General features: G+C 40.2%; 1 protein-coding gene across 1 annotated transcript in view; it reads right to left on the bottom strand.

Moving 5' to 3' along the window:
- Positions 1–694: 694 nt before the first annotated feature.
- Positions 695–19,168, bottom strand: part of LOC117476312 (transcription factor IIIB 90 kDa subunit-like) — a 109,621-nt gene continuing 91,147 nt past the window's right edge. The window contains exons 17-19 of the mRNA XM_034122733.1: positions 17,656–17,707; positions 6,936–7,116; positions 695–2,345 (exon numbers count right to left, since the gene is read on the bottom strand). Coding sequence (XP_033978624.1) covers positions 2,314–2,345; positions 6,936–7,116; positions 17,656–17,707 — 265 coding nt within the window. The 3' untranslated portion in view covers positions 695–2,313. The remainder of the gene's footprint in view (positions 2,346–6,935; positions 7,117–17,655; positions 17,708–19,168) is intronic.

The following is a 19,168-nucleotide window of genomic DNA, read 5'->3' as shown; positions in this document are numbered from 1 at the left end:
TTGGGTTGACAAAGGTTAACCTCAAACAGTTCCTACATTGTATGTCATGTTGTGGAAATGTTCAATTATTTGTCCCACAGTTTGCTCCTTGGATGACTCAATAGTTGGCTCGACACTTCTGTGGAAGTAATTGTTGCTGATGATATAATCAATACTTGTAAGTGTTAACTAGGATTTTATCATTTGGTTTTTCTAGAGGTTAACCTTGGTATTATGATTATCTCTTTCTGCTACAGTAGCACAGTGTTTCCGGCCAAAGAACGTTACAGTTTAAAAATGTGGAAAACTAAGTGAAGGATGTAAGCTTGTGACATAAGATTCAAAGAGAGAATGTTTATATTCTGAAAGAAAGTATAAAAGCTCTAAGATTCTCTCATTCTTTAGACACTTGTATTCAGTCTCTTTTAGTGTTTAACAACAATATCACACTTTAACTTCAATAAACCTTGTGTCTGTATTCCTATTTTGTTATATTTGAATGTTCAGAGTGTTAGGGGACTAGTTTCAGGACAATGTCATTTCCTACAATGTGATAGTAGTTGTTAAATAATTCATATAGAGGCTAATTAGCTGGCTAGCAAACTGGTCTCCTAGCGATGGGGTATGACTGAGGCCATTTTGAATAGTTCGCACCTCTATAAATCAAAGAGAAAAAGTCAGGACATTTTTAAAAAGCCTCAACAGCTTTTGAAAGTGAGGATTTATGTTTTTTAATTGAAGACATGTTTATAGACGGGGTATTTTTGGAAAACGGAACATTTTAGCGTTAGAGAGTGAGGCGAAGAGCGCTACCTAGCTAGGCTACCACTTCACCGTCATGAAAACAGCAAAGGAAACGTTAGAATTGGACATGTCAATTGCCACTCATACATCATGTCATATAAAGAAGATTACAAATGTTTTCTTGACAAAAAATGAACAACAAACCATTTATCTCAATGTAGTGAATTCTTTACTGTAGCAGCAGATGTAACGCAAGGATTTGTAGCAGCAACACAGAGGCAGTCGAGGTAACGGAGACACCTCATTAAATACTGTTGTGTGGACACAGTGAAAAGGCCACAGTCTATATCACCTATCAACTATCATTTTCCAACACAAAAATCATCAAATCTAAAATAAAAATAGATCTATTCTCTTATTGGGATCCTTCACTTATTTGGAAAATAGAATATAGCAGAGAAAGCATTAACATCCTGGCTCTAAACGCTTCTATGGCAGGAAATTGTGAACAATATTTAACATAAATTAATTGACACAATCTCGTAATTTATCATAGAGAATTCAATATATTCAAAAAACAATTAAGGAAAGCCCAAAAGGAAATTACTTCCAACTTAAAAATAACCAAACCATGAAATTCCTAAAACTAACTTGATCTGAAATTTAAATATCATTATTTTGGGATTTGATAACACTCAGCAAAGATTGGCACATAACCTGGGATTGCTTAAATTGTTTCAAGGCAACATCTTTGTAATACTAGCTAAGGCATTAATATTGATCTCATGCTACCTGATCAAATGTTTTTAAGTCATTGCTGAGAGACAATATAGGTTATTAGCGTTGAGACGGAATAAGTTAATAAGGAAGTATTCAAGTGTTATGAATGCAAAGTGCGAGTTTGAGGATAACATGTTTTTATCATTTCCACATTTTGTTTTTGCTACATGTTACCTCAACCAACCAAAGTGGAAACGTTTTAAACCCGAGGACACACCGTTGTTCAGATACAGAAATCATCCTGAATGAGTGCGTCATACACACTGTTCTGATATTTAGCAGGACAAAAGACATCGAGTTTAATACCAGGCTTAATTCAGTTTATAGTGATGTCGTCTTCAATACATAACTATTGTTTAAATGACTATAATTCAGTGTCAAGTATGTCTTCACTACATTTAATTATAGCCATTTAAATGCTGTTGAAACAACAATTTCATGGAATCCAGTATCCAAGTTTTACCCTGAATGTCTTCAGACCTGTGACTCAACAAACGTGGAATATTTCCACCATTTGATTTAGCAGAACTACCATAACAGGCAGCCTGCGACCCAGAATAATGAATAAACTTGTATGCCTCAATTTCCACTTTACCATCTTAGTCAGCATCCATGCACTGTGCAGTGGGATTTCCCCCAGCTTTTGATTTCAGGTGCACACGTACCATTTACTCCTGATTCTCATTCCTCCCGGCCACACAGCTCCTCTCTGTAGATGTAGCCACTTTGTGTCCCTGTAGTAAACATTTGATACACCTAAATTGTCTGTACGTTTAGTGGAGTAAAACCCAGGGAAGACCTCCGCCAGCATCAATCATCGTAATCTCCATCACTGCCGTATTCTGTAAAGTGAGAGAGAAAACATGGTTAACTATTATATATGATGACACTGACTCTCCCCACCCCCTTCATTAACATTATGCATTACTTTAATGTTCATTATCTGAAGAAATCATTTTAAAAATGTGAAGCACGAACATAACTGTATCTTTTGCCAGAGGTGTGGACTCGAGTCACATGACTTGGACTCGAGTCAGACTCGAGTCACTAATTTGATGACTTTGGACTCGACTTGACAAAATCACAAAACACTTGCGACTCGACTTGGACTTGAACACCAATGACTCGGGACTTGAGCCTTCTGACTTGAGCCTTCTGACTTGAGGTGACTTGATAATTTAATTCAGGGGTCTCAAACACGCCAATCGCGAGATGCCGCTAGAAGAGCAGACTCCCGTCGGGGAGAGCAGAATCTTCAGCCGCTGCAACTCTTGCTGTGAATCCATGCAGGCAGGGGCGGGACTTTATTTTGCTGAGCCACCATGCGGCCAATCATATGCGAGGACACACTAGGATCATACCATTATGTGAAAGAAGGGTGGGGGGCAGACGCTCCAAAGACAGCAGGTGTAGTGGTACAGGCCAGCTACACAGAGCGACGGGGAGACGGATTTAAATGCAAACGTGCAGGAAAAAGTCAAGAAATTTGCGAAAAACCGAAAAAAGAAGCAGCATCTGGCTGCATTTCAATGATATTGGAGAAAGCAAAGCTGAGTGCAGGATTTGTCAAATGAAAATAACCTTCAGAGCAGGGTTTTTATTTTGGTAACCACTCAGGATTTATTGTCAGAGGTAGGAGAAGTTCAGATCTTGTTCTTGAGTAACAGTACCAGAGTGTAGGAATACTCGGTTACAATAAAAAGTCCTGCATTCAAAATGTTACAAGTAAAAGTACAAAAGTATTATCATCAAAATATACTTAAAGTACCACCTGCAGAGGGATCTAGATTCAGGTGTGCAGAGAGAAAATTGATTATTAAATTATTAATGTGACTAATAAAGAGCAGTTTGATTATTAAGTATTATTCTGTTGATCGATGTCATTACATTTGTTGAAAAGCACCTAAGGACTTGTTTAACCTGTTCCACTCTGAGCCTGTTTTTCAGGTCTCAGGCTCGAAAATGACATTCCCAGAACAAATGACCATATCTTCCCTTCTAAAAGGGTTAAATTAATAATCTTTTTTCTCAAAGTAATGATAAACCTGTGAGTTGGATGTAGAAGTGTCAGAATCAATATAAATGTTTTTTATTTTAAAGAAAATTCAGATTTTACATAGTAAAAAACTGTAAATTATAGTGTCCGTCCAAAAATGATTTTTTACAGATAGTGAAAACTACCCTTGGATGATGGGTTAGTAGACTAAAAGCTTTAGGAATCCAAAGTACAACATATAATAAGTACCCTGTATCAAGATTGATGCAAAACAAGTGAAATTTGACCTTTTTAGAGAGATTTAGCCAAAAACTGGGCCATCTGGGGTCATTTGGGTGGATTTGACCTATCTCTGGCCCCCCTTGCTCGATCTGGTTGGTTGACATACCCTTGTGACCGTTAGAGCCAATAGAATCGAAGGAGGAGGCTCCCACCCAGACAGGTTGTAAAGAAAAAATGTGGCCGCTTCGCGTGTGGAAAGCGAAACTAAACTGGAGGAATGTCTCCTTCTGGAGTTTGGAAACTAAAACGCAGTTGTATTGCTTATGGATTATCAGAAATAATTTCAAAGAAGGCACAGACACATAGGATGAACCTATGGATTAACTGCAGCATCGTTTTTTTATCGTTTTAATGCCATTGAAGACCACTTTTGACCAAGGTAAGCCATATTTACATGTTTAGCTTCTTAGCTCCACATGTGATGATGTACGCTTTCGTTGATAGCGTCGCGAATGTTTATCACTGAGTGTTGAGGTGGGCACCGTTAGATTCAGTGTCTCCAGGACACCAAAAAAGAGTGTTTGGTTGTGCATCTAGGATAAGTAATAAGGGAGTTATGAGTGAGTTTAAGTGCCTTTGTCGGTCCCGTTTTTTCGATCGAGGCTAATTCAGAGGCTGAGTGCTAGCATTGTGGGTTTTTTTTGAAAAAAAAATTAAAAAGATCAGTTAGCTGAGTTTCTTCCCGTTACATGGATATAACACATTCATAGTTTTATTCAATATTAAGATTCCTTAGACGTTGTTTCCTGCAAATGACGCGTTTATCCGCCCGGTACCGGGGGGAAGGTGTGAAACAGGTTAAGACTCGTTTTGTCAAAGTTTAGGACTTGGACTTGACTTGAACTTGCCCATCCTGACTTGAGACTTGACTTGGACTTGAGCGCAAAGACTTGAGACTTGACTCGGACTTGAGCGCAAAGACTTAAGACTTGACTCGGACTTGAGCGCAAAGACTTAAGACTTGACTCGGACTTGCAAAACAATGACTTGGTCCCACCTCTGTCTTTTGCACATTTGTGTCCCAAGCTACCTCTTTTAATATCTTCACAGCTCTCAACTTTATATCCCAATAATTTATTTTATTTTTTAGTATTTTGTTATATTTGACTGTACTTATTTTTTCTAATTGGTATTTTGTGCCTCTACTGTGGCATGTTTACATGCTTTAATGTTCAAAACGGGCTTACTCTGTCTGAAACCAGAGCCCAGTCTGCTCTGATTGCTCAGCTGGCTCTCTCTGTTGTGATTGGTCAACCGCTTAGAGATGTCCCGCCCCTTAGCCTATCAAGTACAATGTGTTGGAGCACTATCCATTAGGCGCGTTCACACCGGAGTACTTTTCCCCGTACTTTCCCCGTTTAGTTCCTTTAGTTACGTTAGTGCCTGGGATTTTGCGTTCACACCAAAAAGTGTACTTAGTTCCGAGAACTTTTACCCCCATTTTCAGTGCCTGCTAGAGAGGTGGTACTTTCCTGGGGAGAAAAAAGTACCAATTTCGATTGGCTGGGCGAATTGCAAACCACGCCCCGTAAAACTCTGAAAAGTTTTGTGAAGCCGCCATTGTATTTGCTGGCATTAGCATTATTAGCATTAGCATTAGCCCCGCGCACCAACGGAGAGAGACTAACTTATGGCAACACAAAAAAAAACATGGGAGCGGTGGAGATTAGGAGGTGTCGGCGTTCTGGCGATTTACTCGGAAGGCTTCAGTAGAAGCTGCTGGGAGTCCCAGCAGCTTCTACTGAAGCCAGTCCCCAACTCCGGGGACTTTGGGTGGCAGTATACGCCGTGAAGTTGTTTGCGGCCTGCCAGTAAACCCAAAGCAGAAGAAGAAGAAGTGACGTCAGCGGCTTCATTTGCGTAATCTTCCCTCAGGGACTTATTCCGGTGTGAACGCGATCATGGGAGTACTAAGTGCTGGGCACTAAGTGCCGGCACTAAGTACGGCAAAGTACTGGTGTGAAAGCGGCTAATATAAGCGCGAGTGTAATATAGTGATATCACCATGTTCCAGAAGTAAACAAAGGAGTCCAAAGGAGGGGATTCATGCAGGGGGTTTGTGGGAGAATAATGCATAATAGGACCACTTTAAGTAAAGTCCACAAAGACGTTCTGCACGTGTTGTGTGACTTCTACTAGCACACTGTGAGAGGTGTAGCCTGGGTCTCTGCAGGAGGAGTAATCCATCATGTGGTTTAACTGTCCTCAGTCTCTGCTGGCTCCAGAGGTGCAGCTCTGAGCCCGACCCTGACCTCTGACCCCCCCGTGGAGGTGGGCAGGAGTACAAACAAAGAGCTTCCCTACGGGAATCAATTAAGCAGCTCAGGACTTTTTTATTGCGGCGGAGTCAGGGACCTTACATTTTAACAGCCAGAAACGTAAAGTAGAAGAAATTCTATCTTACCGAGGTCTCATTAAAACCTGCCAGGAGCCTGAGCCAAACAGAGCCGTGACCCTCAGAGGAAGATTCATTAAACAAAAGTCATTCAAACTATTTCACAGTCCAGACACTGAGTCGGACTGAGAGGTGACAGAGCAGTCTGCCACTGCGCGTGTCAACGAGATTCAAATGTGAAAATAATGAAACAATCTCAGTAGGTGAAGAATTTATTTGAATAAAAGACTCTAAAGTCAAAATTCATATTACTCCTTAGTAATGTTGGGAACCTTATTCGGTCTAGTTTCAAGGCAAAGAAACTAAACATTAAATAGATTTGTGAATTGACAGAAGTAGAAATGAATCAAAAGCCCATGAATAGATCATTAATACGTAATGATTGCAAACCATCTGCAATTATCTATAAGAATGTAACTTGTAAATTGGAATTCCTTTGTAATAGTGTATATTTTGTGCCTGCTCTTTATCTAATCGTGTTTTATTTTGGGTCTCCATCTTCACTTTTGCTGTAACAATGTCAATTTCTTAAAAGAATGTTTCAAGAGAGTAAGGAGGAGAAGATAAGCAAGTGTATTTAGAAGGAGGAAAAAGAAAGGGGGCAAGTTTTCCGTGCAAGTGATAGACTAACTGAGATTTGGGCATGTTTGTGTGTGTGTTTTTCTGTGTGTGTGTGTGTGTGTGTGTGTGTGTGTGTGTGTGTGTGTGTGTGTGTGTGTGTGTGTGTGTATTTTTCTGTGTGTGTGTGTGTAAACTGACCGTTGCTGCCCAGCAGATCGAAGGCGCTGACACACGCCTCCTCTTCATCCTCCTCCTCCTCCTCAGCAGCAGCAGCAGCGGCGACAGCATCATCGTACACCACCGGCCCGCTCTCCACCAACACTGCTCTTCCGCCGGCGGGGTTTCCCACGGGCACCGGCAGGGGGTTGGAGCTGCCGATCTGCACAAACAGGAAATATTGTTTTTTGTGAGCGGGCGGGCGTTGAGTATTTTTAATATTTTCCTCTGCGTGATACACGACTTTCCTCCGGGGAAATCTAGGCTGGATCTGATCTCATACTGTATGCCCCACTTCCTTTAAAATGATGAAAAATAATAAACAGCGGTGTAGTGGTGAGGGTGAGAGCTGCAGGGCAGGTGGAGGGCACGCAGCAGAGTGAGGAAACATTTCATCTCCTGCAGCATCCTCCACATGTGACTAACAACAGCATCAGAGCGTGACCACAACCTTTCCAATCTTACATTTCATTATTATCTTCTTTAAAAATGTGCATAGTCAACAGTAATGATATGCTACAAAAGGGTCAGAATGAAGCAGCCTCAGGGGGAAAGTAGCCTTCAGAGGTCATAAAGAAGATAGGAAATTAAAAATGAAGGGGTTGAGTGTGAGCGTGGGGGCGGAAATGTAATTAGAGTGCCCTTTTTTGCATTTCACCCCGTTCACATTGTGTTAGTGGAGCTGTCAAATGTTCATGCATGAATATTACGACTTTGCCCCCTTTGGGGAAAAAATGCAGGTGATTCAAAGAGTGTATGATCAGGAGGAGCGTTTCCAGTTGCATGCTGGGAGGCACAAATGTGGCCATTTTTGGAACAGGATGAAATGCTAGCAGAGAAAATAAACAGCTGGTATGATAAAAAGTCAGGAGAGGAGAGAGAGGGGACATTTTCCAGCCGTGGAAACGATAACACAAATGTCAGAGTTAAACTGAGAGTCTGGATGTTCCATTTCATATTTCTAGCACATTTTCCACCTAAAAAGTACAGAATTTAAACCAAATTAATGCAAAAACATTATTTTAAGGGAGGCATTGATTGCATTTGTCCTCACGTTGCAGCTGTTTTAGCAATATAACACACTTTTTTGCAAAATATGGCCCCAGTTTCTCTGTGACCTTCCTTTATAGCAATAATATCTATTCCCACTCATTGTTCTTTATGCCGTCTGATTCAGTACAATCTGTTTTGAGAACTGCTTCAGCGAAGAAGATTTCCCCTCGGAACGACTCACCTGAAGAACCACTTCAATCTGAGCTGTGTTTATGTTGCTTAGTGATAAACTGTTCAGATAGCAGAAGGCTGACACACCGCGAAACCAGGGAGGACGGAGGATTTCATTTATACCTGCCTTAAGCTAGAGAAACTAATCAAATATATCGAAAAACCAGACTTTTATTCGACTTTGAAATGAAACAAATCTACATTTTTGCAGAGGACACCCATCATCTTCAGTTTTTCCTGTGGCCTAAAAGGAAACCTGCATGTTATCGCTTTCCCTCCAACCGGGGCTAATTATAAAGCTGGAGGAGCAGCAGGTGGAGGGTCCACAGCGTGATGCACAGATATTTCTGTTCTCCTCAGGAACAGCCTGTTGAAATCCCTGCTGGGGATCTTCCTCTCTGCCATCTCTCCTTCCAATATGCCTCCTTCCTTTCCTTTATGTCAGGTCTGCTCTCTTATTCTAACCACATCTCTCCTCTCTTTGTCCTTCTCTCCTTCCTTTGTTCCTCTGCACATTGATTTTCGTTTTGGCTCAAACTCTCCCTTGTCCCTTTCCATTTTTCTACTATTCTTATGCTTTTTGATTTTGATTTTAAAGAGGCTCTATTATGCTTCTTGGGGTTTTCTCTTCCCTGTTGTGTGTTATCTATATTATATGTGTGCATGTAAATGGTCTGCAAAGGCTAAAATCCCTGTGTTCCCTCCAGAGGGAGTTTTTTTCTCCCACAACACAACCATAAAATATCCTAGTGATTTCCTTTCCTTTACCCAAAGTAGATCCCTGCTGACTTTAACCTCACCAGTTTCCTCATCTGAGGAGCTGGACGCCTCATTAACTACAAGTAAACACAGGCAACAATGCAAGAACATTAAGAAAAATAATTAAAAAAGAAATCATAACAGCATAAACACGCTGCTCCAGACTAATTAGGAGGTGAGAGCTGTTAAATGGGTCAGGAGGAACGGTCTGTGAGAGGAGATAAAGATGTTTTTGTGTTGCTGTTAGACATTATTCCATTTACACAGAGATAATGTAACACTTCAAACATTGAGTTGCCTGTAAAGCAATGAGTTAAACTGAAGTGTTATAGACTAAGGGTCTCGGTGCTTTAATGAGGAAACTGCTCGTTAGGAGTGAGAAGAAAAACCCCAACCAACAACAGGAAACATGAGGAAACCCAGGGTTTTACGGTGTGAGGATGTTGACATCGGATCGCCTGTAGTCACTCATGCATGCAACAACTGGCAGAGAAACCTTATCTGAGAGCAAACCGCAGGCTGCATTAAAGCATGGCATGACAAACAGGAAGTATGAATAACAGAAAACGGTAAGTTAAGCTTTGTTAATCACATCCCTGTTGAACATAATGAGGAATTTTCCGAATATAAATCAGAAGCAGCACATTTGTCCAGCAGTTGAGAGGTTCTGGGCATAATTAGCATCATCATTGGCCACATTGGATTAATCAGCATTATAATTATTTCTACTATGCAGAGCAGAGTAGTAATAATAAAGCATTTACTTCCTTAATACAAAACCAACAAGGGATGATGGGAGCACGCTACAATAGCAGTACATAAGCACCGCCCCTGGCATGATTAAAACAATTAAGACCCATATTTTTTTAATTAATATTGAAAAAAATGTCTGATACATTTGTCTTGGATTCATACGGAAGAGGATTAGGCCCACATGATTTTTGTTTTTGAGGATTTGAAAAATAAAAATGTTTTTTTTTTGTTCTGAGTTTAATCTCAGAATTCTGACTTTAAAAAAAAAAGAGCCAGAATTCTGACTTTTTTCTCAGAACAAAAAAATAAATCCTGTGGCCCTAATCCTCTTCCGTAGATTCATCGTTTCTGTGGCAAAACCACAGTTCTTGGGTATAATTTCCAAGACAGTGCTCTGGAAAATAGCTACGGAAAACCATAGTTTTCTCTGGAAGTTTGGCTGGGATATTATGTTATTTTCTTCTCCTCTGATACGCCTTGTTTGGCTGTAGCTTGACGCAAACGATATGGGAAGCCCCTTTCAGCAATATGATGGAATTTGTTTCTTAGATGGTCTTTGTCACACTGCTTAAACAGTGTGATATAGCTTTGACTACTTATTTAATTAATATGTCTTGTAGCATATCAAAACACAATGTGAAAATGTTAAGGTGGTTAAAAGCTTGAGGGGTCTTTAAGTTGGATATGGGACTAGTCATTCATACTCATTTATTATCAACATTTTAATCTACGGTTGAATTCTATTTTAGCTCATGTATGTCATTTGTTTCTTTTACATCCCGTCTTTGTCCTGTTTTTTATGTAAAGCACTTTGAATTGCATTAATGTAAGAAGATGCTATATCAGGGTATATGCAGGAATCCTGAAGTCAAATGTAATACCTTTTAAGACCTTTTTAAAGACCCTTTCCATACATTTTAAGACCTCATCGCCACTTAGAGTTTCAACCGGTTACATTGGCGACACACTTTACCTCACATTGACTATATACAGTATTGATTGTCCTTCCTCCTTATCTTCCAACCATTTGGACGCAAACTTGCATTTCCCCATAACGATGTTGTTTAACAACCGGCGTAAACGGACCTTCGCGCGCTATCAAGCAGTGAGCGTGCGATGTCCTGTTCAGATGACGTCAAATCCAACGGGATGCCATAAATAAACTACACAGAATCACACTACACACCTACGCAATGATTACATTCAGGCAGACTGTAGAATACAACCTCTTTGGACAATTCATATACTTATTGAAAACAAGCTAGGAAATGTAATACCTTGGAAAATGCCGTTTAATACTTTTTAATAGCCTTCATTTTAAGACCCCGCGGACACCCTGATGTATAAATAATTGTGCCGTTCAAGATGGAACAATCATTATTAAAACTATGTCTATGATGCAGCAGAGTGGCAATAAAAAAATCACTTACTGCCTCAACCTGCAATCAACAAAAGCAAGATGTGACCCGCTATAGAACATCAGCAATCCTATTCTATGTAAGCTTATGTGCATCATTTGTGGATCCTTGTATATCTTGTCTTAATGCCTTTATTGTATTATGAAAAACACTCTTGCCCTGTTGTTAAAAGAAGATATTCATTAAATTAATCTCGACTCCTCGTCATCCTGTGTAAAAGCCAGACCTCTGATACTTCAACATCTCAAATTCTGCTCGTTAATTTCTCACCCTGTTGTGAACCAAGTAACTCTCACTTAATGTATTCACATGTCGTCCGTTTCAAGAGAGAAAGCGCTGAACAATCACATCTCTTTGGCCCTCGGCGTCTTCGGTTTTAAGGGTGAACGAGGGGGTCAGTGCGTTCCTGCAGGACGAGCTGAAGACGCTGCACATCGTGTGGTTTTACCGCCGGCCCCGGCTTGACAGCTTTTCTGAGAACCCGACTTCAAATAGACTCAGCCGTCAATTGCCAAGACTATTGCTTGCATAAGCAGACTACAGCTGCAACGCCAGAGCGACTGTCTGCAGTTCAAAGCCCCTCTCCCGTGACCTCATCAACCCTTTCACATTTTTTTAAGCCTCTCTGAAAATCCCCACGTCTCACACTGTGCTGAGTTTTTTTGTCTAAATGCAGACCGAGGGAGTAGAAGAAGAAAAAAAAGGGAGAGGGCAGGACAGAACAGCTGGGGTCACTTTCAATTGGCAGAAATCAACTTGTTCCTCATTCTCGTTATTTCTGATCCAATACCTCAATATCAATACTGTAGGGTTTGACGATGGGGCCTTTCAAAATGATTCATGCTGATAAATGATCATCAGTGATGTGGAGATAATGGCTAAGTGGGTAAAGATAAGAACAGTCCAGCATGTTAATTAGATGACATCTATTTCCTGTTCCATGCAGATAATGTGATATTACGATATCAAAAATGAAACGCGCTTTCTGATCTCATATCACAATACTGATATCATACCGAGTTTCGCAAACTGTCTTATCTTCTGACTGCTCGTATTTCTTAGTCCCTACGTCTCACACTGTGCTTAGTTTTTAGTCTTGATGTGGTGCCAGAGTGGAGAAGGAGAAGGAGAAGAGAGAGGGCAGCGCAGAACAGCTGGGCCACTTTCAATTGGCAGAAATCTACTTGTTCCTCTTTCTCCGTCTTGTAAAGTGATTGTTTCCTCCCATTGCTTGTTTGTAAAATGTACAGACTAATTGCTGGGTCACTGGAGAGGCTGAGGGGAATCCGCTTTTTTGAAAAAGTTTGGCAATCTCCTTTTAAAATCTGTGCACCGTCGCTGCAGCGTTACATAAGAGGAGCCGCGAGCGAGGAGCAGCCTCAGCCAATAGCGACGGCCGTTTGCTTGCAGTTCCCAGGGGGAGGGGGTTGAGGGGGTTGCTAAGTAACAAGCCTTTTTGACCCGGCCCCTCGTGGTAATGTTTTCTTCCTGGTTGACAGAGCCTGAGTCTCCCACCCCACCCTGAGCCCCTCCATTCAGAGCTGCCAGCAGCACATGATGGAGGGCCGGACAAAGGGTGAGAGAGGAGGAGGGGGGAGATAGGGAGGAATGTGGAGAAGAGGAGGAAATGTATAAAGCAGGATTGTATAGAGAGGTGCAGCGATGACGTATTTCTTGAAGGTCGACCAGTAAGTTAGCATTGCAATCTTTTCTTTGAACAAAAGCCAATCGGATTGTCCTAATATTGTGGAATATATTTGAAAAAAGATATGTGGCAAACACACTTTTATGATTGTTTTACATTTTCGTCAGCAGCATAGTCTCCACATATTAACTCCACTTTTATGATTTTTGTAGCGTCAATGCAATCTCCAGAAGCAAAAAGCTAACGTTACGCTATAAAGGAACTGCATCAAGGCAACATGACTTCACGTCACCACCGCTAAGCTAAAGGCTGCTAACTTTTGGCGCAATGACATTCAGTATTCTCATTTAGACACTTTATAAGACACAAAGAAGCTTCGTCCGGTGCCTTGCTCAACGGCACCACGGCAGGGCAGGAGGTGAATTGGGACCTCTCCAAGTAGCAGTCCACACTCCATATTTGTTAAGTCTGGTCGGGGACTTGAACCGGCGACCCTACAGCTCCCAGTCCAAGCCCCTACTGACTGAGCCACTGCCGGACATTATATAAGTCATCTAACCTAATACATATTGAGCTAAACCATTAACTCGAAATAAATGCTAACTTATTTCCTGACTTTAGGTCTCATTCCTGCTCCTTCTAAGGTTTCTAAAATGTTTTCCCCTGTTGATTGTAGGGTTACTTTTGGGGAGTTTTCCCTGGTCTGCCAAGGACAAAGTGATGTTGGATGCTGTACAGTCTGTACATCCCCTGAGACAAATTGCAATTTGTGATATTGGGCTATCTCAATAAAATGTGTCCGTTTGATTGATTGAGAATGACGAGAAAGAGAGGACAGCAGCAGAGTGAAGCATTAACGGGAAGAGACACAAGGGAATAAAGCATAAAGTAAACTGATGAGGAAGGAAGGGAAAATAGAGAGAGAAACAGCAGGAAGTAGATGGAGCAACGTGGGAGAAGGAGATGAACAGAATTGGTAGTAAAAGAAATGTGCCCCACTTTCACGTTTTTATTTTGTGATCCCTAATTTCTTCCATAAAGACAAACTTGAGTATTCTGGATAATGTAATAACCTGTCCAAAGCATGCTTCACTGTTGAGGTTGATCATTAGTTCATATGGAACAACCTTTGTACCGTGACTGGCAGATTTCTTTGTTGAAAGTACATTTTCTGTTGAGAGCCTGTTAAATCTTATGTAACTAGTTCAGGGTTACTTACATAAGGATGAAATGTAACCGACATATGTACAGCGCCGCGCTGTCAAGTGAGTGTTTAACTTGGGAGAAAACAATTATTTAGACCAATGTTGTACACTATATCTTATACTGTTGCTCAACAATGTTATATCTTTATACTTCTACTCCAGGATTTCTGTTTTAAGTAAGTGATTTAGAGTTAAGAAAACATTACAGAAGGAGTCAGCATAACTGCTCTGGGACCTGACTTGTAAACCAAGACGATATCAGTGTAAGGCACATGTGTCAAACTCATGGCCCGGGGGCCAAATCCGGCCCGTGGTGGATTTAATTTCGGCCCGCAGGATAATTTCTAATTACTATAAGATCTGGCCCGCCGGTATATTGCACGCACACCTTCACTCAATCTTGAGTTTCCTCAGCTCAGAGCCTGACCCCACACATTGATGAACTTGCACCCAAGATGAGATGCCAAGTATCTGGCTTGAACTAGCATCACCGAGCAGCAACCTGAGTTTAATGGATGTTTCCATTCACTTTTGTTCTTGCGACAACAGGGCATGTTTGATTTTTTCTTTGAGGGGAATTGTTTTTTTGAAGCTGTTATTGGCCTGTGGAAAAATAGAGCCATAAGAAATTAATGCAACTGATTATTTAATGTTTAATGTTGTTTTTATAGGCAATAATTTAAGCTTTGTTAGTTCCAGGTTTAATATGTGCAATAAGTTCATTTCAATAAGTTCTGCAACAAACATTGAACCAGTCTGGCCTTTGACTAGTACCGATTTTTTTATTTTGGCCCACTGTGTATTTGAGTTTGACCCCCCTGGTGTAAGGCATGCAAAGGAGAAACAAATTGAACACTGAAATATCCATGATATCCTACATTTCCTATTAAACATATTGTAACTAAAACACCATTGATATCCAAGTTCTAAATTATAAAAACGTGAACTTTCTGAAAAGATTTGCTCGAGTCTTAATCCAAAATCTTATCTCAAGCTCTATAAAATCTTTGGATACTGTCAAAAATAGTACTAGCATCCTTAGTGGCATGCTAACAAAGAACCAATGGCCCCATAACTACATTACCCATGAGCTTCAGTGGCTGTTATTATGGAAAACCCTAATGTGAACTGATTTTAACTTGCTGGATGTTTTATCAGGCATTTACAAAGTAATAATAAGCTCCAGCTCAGCATCGTAGCTTGTAACGTTGGCTTTATCCCCAAAGAACAGGGTATCTTTATAAAGAGTTTTATGTGAATCCGAGCACTTAAGTACAACTGTCAGTCACCTATTGCTGCCTGTGCTAAAACTGAACAGGACTTTGAATTCCCAAACATCGGCCTCCGGAAAAAACTCCTGCCATTTTGCTTCTTTAGGGAGTGATGAAGAGGAGCATGGCAGTGAAGGGAGAAGTAAATCATAAGAAAAGAGACGGATCAGCAGGAGTGTGAAGCAGGTTGGGAAGAAAGGACAGTGAGAAATGTGTAAAATGAGATATGGGGGAATAAAAAAGAACAGTAGTGAGTATAGAAAGTCCAGAAAGCCACAATTTTAGACTTTGAAGATGATGTAAAGCTACCTGTGATTGAATCCGGGCCCAATTTAAAATCACATTAGGAGACAAAGTTGGAGGGACTTGCCTGTAGAAGCAATAAACGAGCAGAATGAGGACGTGCTGTTCAAAGATATGACGTTTAAAAGTAAAGCAGATAGCGAACATATTGTGAACCATGTGCAATACAACTATTTATATACTATTTAAATATCTTTTAAACTGCTGCTACTTATGTGCCCTTTAATGCTGCTGTTGCCGTGTGCCAAAAAGTATTTATTTATTTTTATATTCCTGTATTTTACTTGCGTAGGGTGGACTAGCAAAGTAAGATGTTCATTGTACGGTGTAACTGTCTGTTTACTGTGCATATGACAATAAATAAATATCTTGAATATTGTATTTTCTCTGTGTTCATTTTAACAGCTGAGGGCGGGGCCCATCACTGCAGGGCGGTAGAAAAAAGTCCTCCAAAAGTGCTGTTAAAGACATTTTTACATCCAAGTTTAGAGCTGTAGTTATTTTAAGACCCTGTCAGAGATTTTTAGGAGCAGTGAACGCCCTGGAGTGGGTACAAGAGCAGAGAAGGCGAGGAGTAATAATGGAAGGGCAAACAAAACGAAGTGAGGTTCACCTCTCACACAGCCCGGGCGAGATTTATCCCCCGTCTGCTCTGCGGGGGGTCTAAGCAATCAGCAATTAGAATTTAATGGGCGGCTGACGGGGAGTTACAGCCTGTAACACGCACTGCTTCATTATGAGGAGACAGGAAGCCTCTGGGTTCAATTCTCCTTTGAAAGTCCCCTATTATACTGTTTTTCATCAATATATTATAGGTCTCAGATATATACAAAACATGTCTCTGAAGTGTTTGGCTCCAAACACCAAACAGATCATTGCAGCATCCCATAAACCCCTCTGTTTCAGCCCTGTTTCAAAAGTGCTGATTCTCTGTCTGTTACTTTAGATGAAAATAAGGAGCCCCTCCCCACGCCCCTGTGAGAGATATTTGGTTAAAAAGAACACATTGGTGCTCTAGGAGGAGATTCAGGTGATAAGGTGGGGGGGGGGGGTTACCTTGGTTGGTGATTGGCTAATGGTTACACAAGCCAGAACATTGTTATGACATCATAAAGTGGCCAAAATCTGATCAGCTCATTTTCAGACAGGTTTTTTATATAAATGGATCAGGAGAAAAAGTGAGAGAATCTTTTTTCCTGAAACTTACAGAATCTTTTACACAGAGGGGACACATGTTGATGTATAAAAGACATGAAAAAGTGGATTTTGCACAATAGGTGACCTTTAAAATACTGTAGTTTAAAGACTGATTTTTTATTGTCAACCAAGACTAAAAACAACAATATCTTTATCTAGAGTGTGTATCCAAAGTTGAATAGATCTCTTATTCCTTTGTGCCATAGACCTCCATGTTTTCTGCAGTTTTTAATACAAATTAAGAAGATTTTAATAGCACAAAAAAAGGCTATTTTCTCATACTTAGAATAGAAGCTAGTAGAGACAATAAAGCCTAAAATACTTTATAGACACTACATGAATTTGTATTGCATTTTATTCTAGCATCATATAATGTAAAATCTTAGTATTATCATGTATCAATGAATGTGACTTGGACGAAGATAAACAGAAAATAGTTAAATAGCTTAACCAGGTAAATAATAGTTTTAATTTATTTAATTTGAATGAAGTTCTTGCTAAAATTGACACCCCTTGACCCATTATTAGTAGATAAGCATCCTTGTATGGCTAACAAAAAGGTATTTATAACAAAGACTAATGACACATTTCTTTGATAATATGGGTCGTCATTGGCCTAAAAATAAAGTAAATAAGTGTATTTTACATTATTTAGTAAAAAAAGTGTGCCTATTTTCTGATTATATAAGAAATAGTACCTATTTTCGGAAGAATTTTAAGAAGACAGTGAGAGAGTGAAGCAGAGAAGATGATAACACAGCGAGTGAATAAGTGTTTCAGAGAGGAAATAGCAAAGGGGGAACTTATCTGTTCAAGTGATAGACTGGGTGAGTGTGTGTGTGCGTGTGTGTGTATTTGTGGCGAAGCAGAGTGTGAGCAAGTGTCGGAGACATGAAGCAGATGTGGTGCAGACGGACGGCGGCTCACCTGCTCCAGAGCGATCTTCTTGTTGGGCTGTCCGGTGATAAAAGGCTGCAACCTGCAACACAAACGACAACACAACATCAACACAGTCCCAAACTACACATTTAAATTACAAAGTTTCTCCAAAAGCTTACTCAATCTCCATTAAATCTTCACATTCTTTCAAAAACATTCATGCGTTATTTATGTATAAATGCCACAAGGGATACAAATGTGTTTCATGCTTTTAGCAACACTTCTTGCCATCAACTAGGTGTGGGTAACACTAGCTGATGCAGTCGCCATCAGATACTAAGTCATTCTAGTGCTAAAATTACCATATCAACACTGATAGTTTGAACATGTTGCAAATGTACTAGCATGTAGGAGAGAACTATGAGTTGGCTCTACTTTTGCTTCTCTTCTTACTATTCACTGTTAATGAGTAAATCACACATGTGGTAAAACACAGGACAGTTTTAAGGGTAATTATTCTGAATTAACCATCACTGTGATGCCTGCACGGAGCAGCAGCAGAGAGGCATGTACTTAAGGTGTTAATCCCTCCAACTCTACTGTGAACAGAGGGAGGTGTGGATGTTTAAGCAGTGATAGAAACACCGCACACTAAAACTAACGGCCGGGCTTCATGACCTTGGAGTCATGTTGCTGTAGAAAATGAAGACCATTAATAACATTGAAGATCAGTCTGAAATACTAGTCAACAACTCAATAAATGTGTAGGTTTTATGAACCTCTCAGAGTGTATACATTTCCACACATAATCTTTTACAGACATTAGGAGACGATTTTAATGTGCAGACAGTTCAGATTTCACTTTATTGTTAAATATATCATTAACAACAGAGTGCTTTTAGGGGTTTTGCCTTTCCTGTAGTTTGTTATATAGGTTTTTGTGCATGACCAATTATAACAGAGGTGGTCAGCTAACCAATCAGAGCAGACTAGGCTCTGGTTTCAGACAGAGGGTGAAAAGAGGTGCTGCAGCACGAGAAATCTGACACTTAAAACAAAAGCTATTCATAATAAGTTCATTCGATGATGACTATACAAATCATAACAGCAAGAATCCTGCGACATTACATTAGCTTCAAATACCACACAGAGAAATGGGACATTTTATTTTTCATAGATTTAAGTGGACAAAGCGCTGTCATAACAGAATCAGTCTGCAACCGAAGATGTGTCCTCACTGATTCACTCATTTCTCTAGATAATAACCCGACTAGCAGTGTTGTCATGCTAACAGCTCTGTGAGGCATCACTCAGGCACAGAAGTGCTTTACGCCAAAGGCTACATTTAACACGCTCAACATGACAATGCTAACATGTTGCAGGTTTAATGTTTACCCTGTTTACCATGTTAGTCTAGCATTTTAATATAACAATAGGCGCTCATTAAACATGAAACTACAGCTGAAGATGAAGGGAAGGCTTTTTGTTTTGCAGTTATTTAACAATAAATGAACGACAAATGAGTTACTGATGGTCAGAGATGGGGTCGTTACTAAAAAAA

Source organism: Trematomus bernacchii, unplaced genomic scaffold (assembly GCF_902827165.1).
Source record: "Trematomus bernacchii unplaced genomic scaffold, fTreBer1.1, whole genome shotgun sequence".
Classification (NCBI taxonomy): domain Eukaryota; kingdom Metazoa; phylum Chordata; class Actinopteri; order Perciformes; family Nototheniidae; genus Trematomus; species Trematomus bernacchii.
This window is presented reverse-complemented; position numbering and strand designations above follow the sequence as displayed.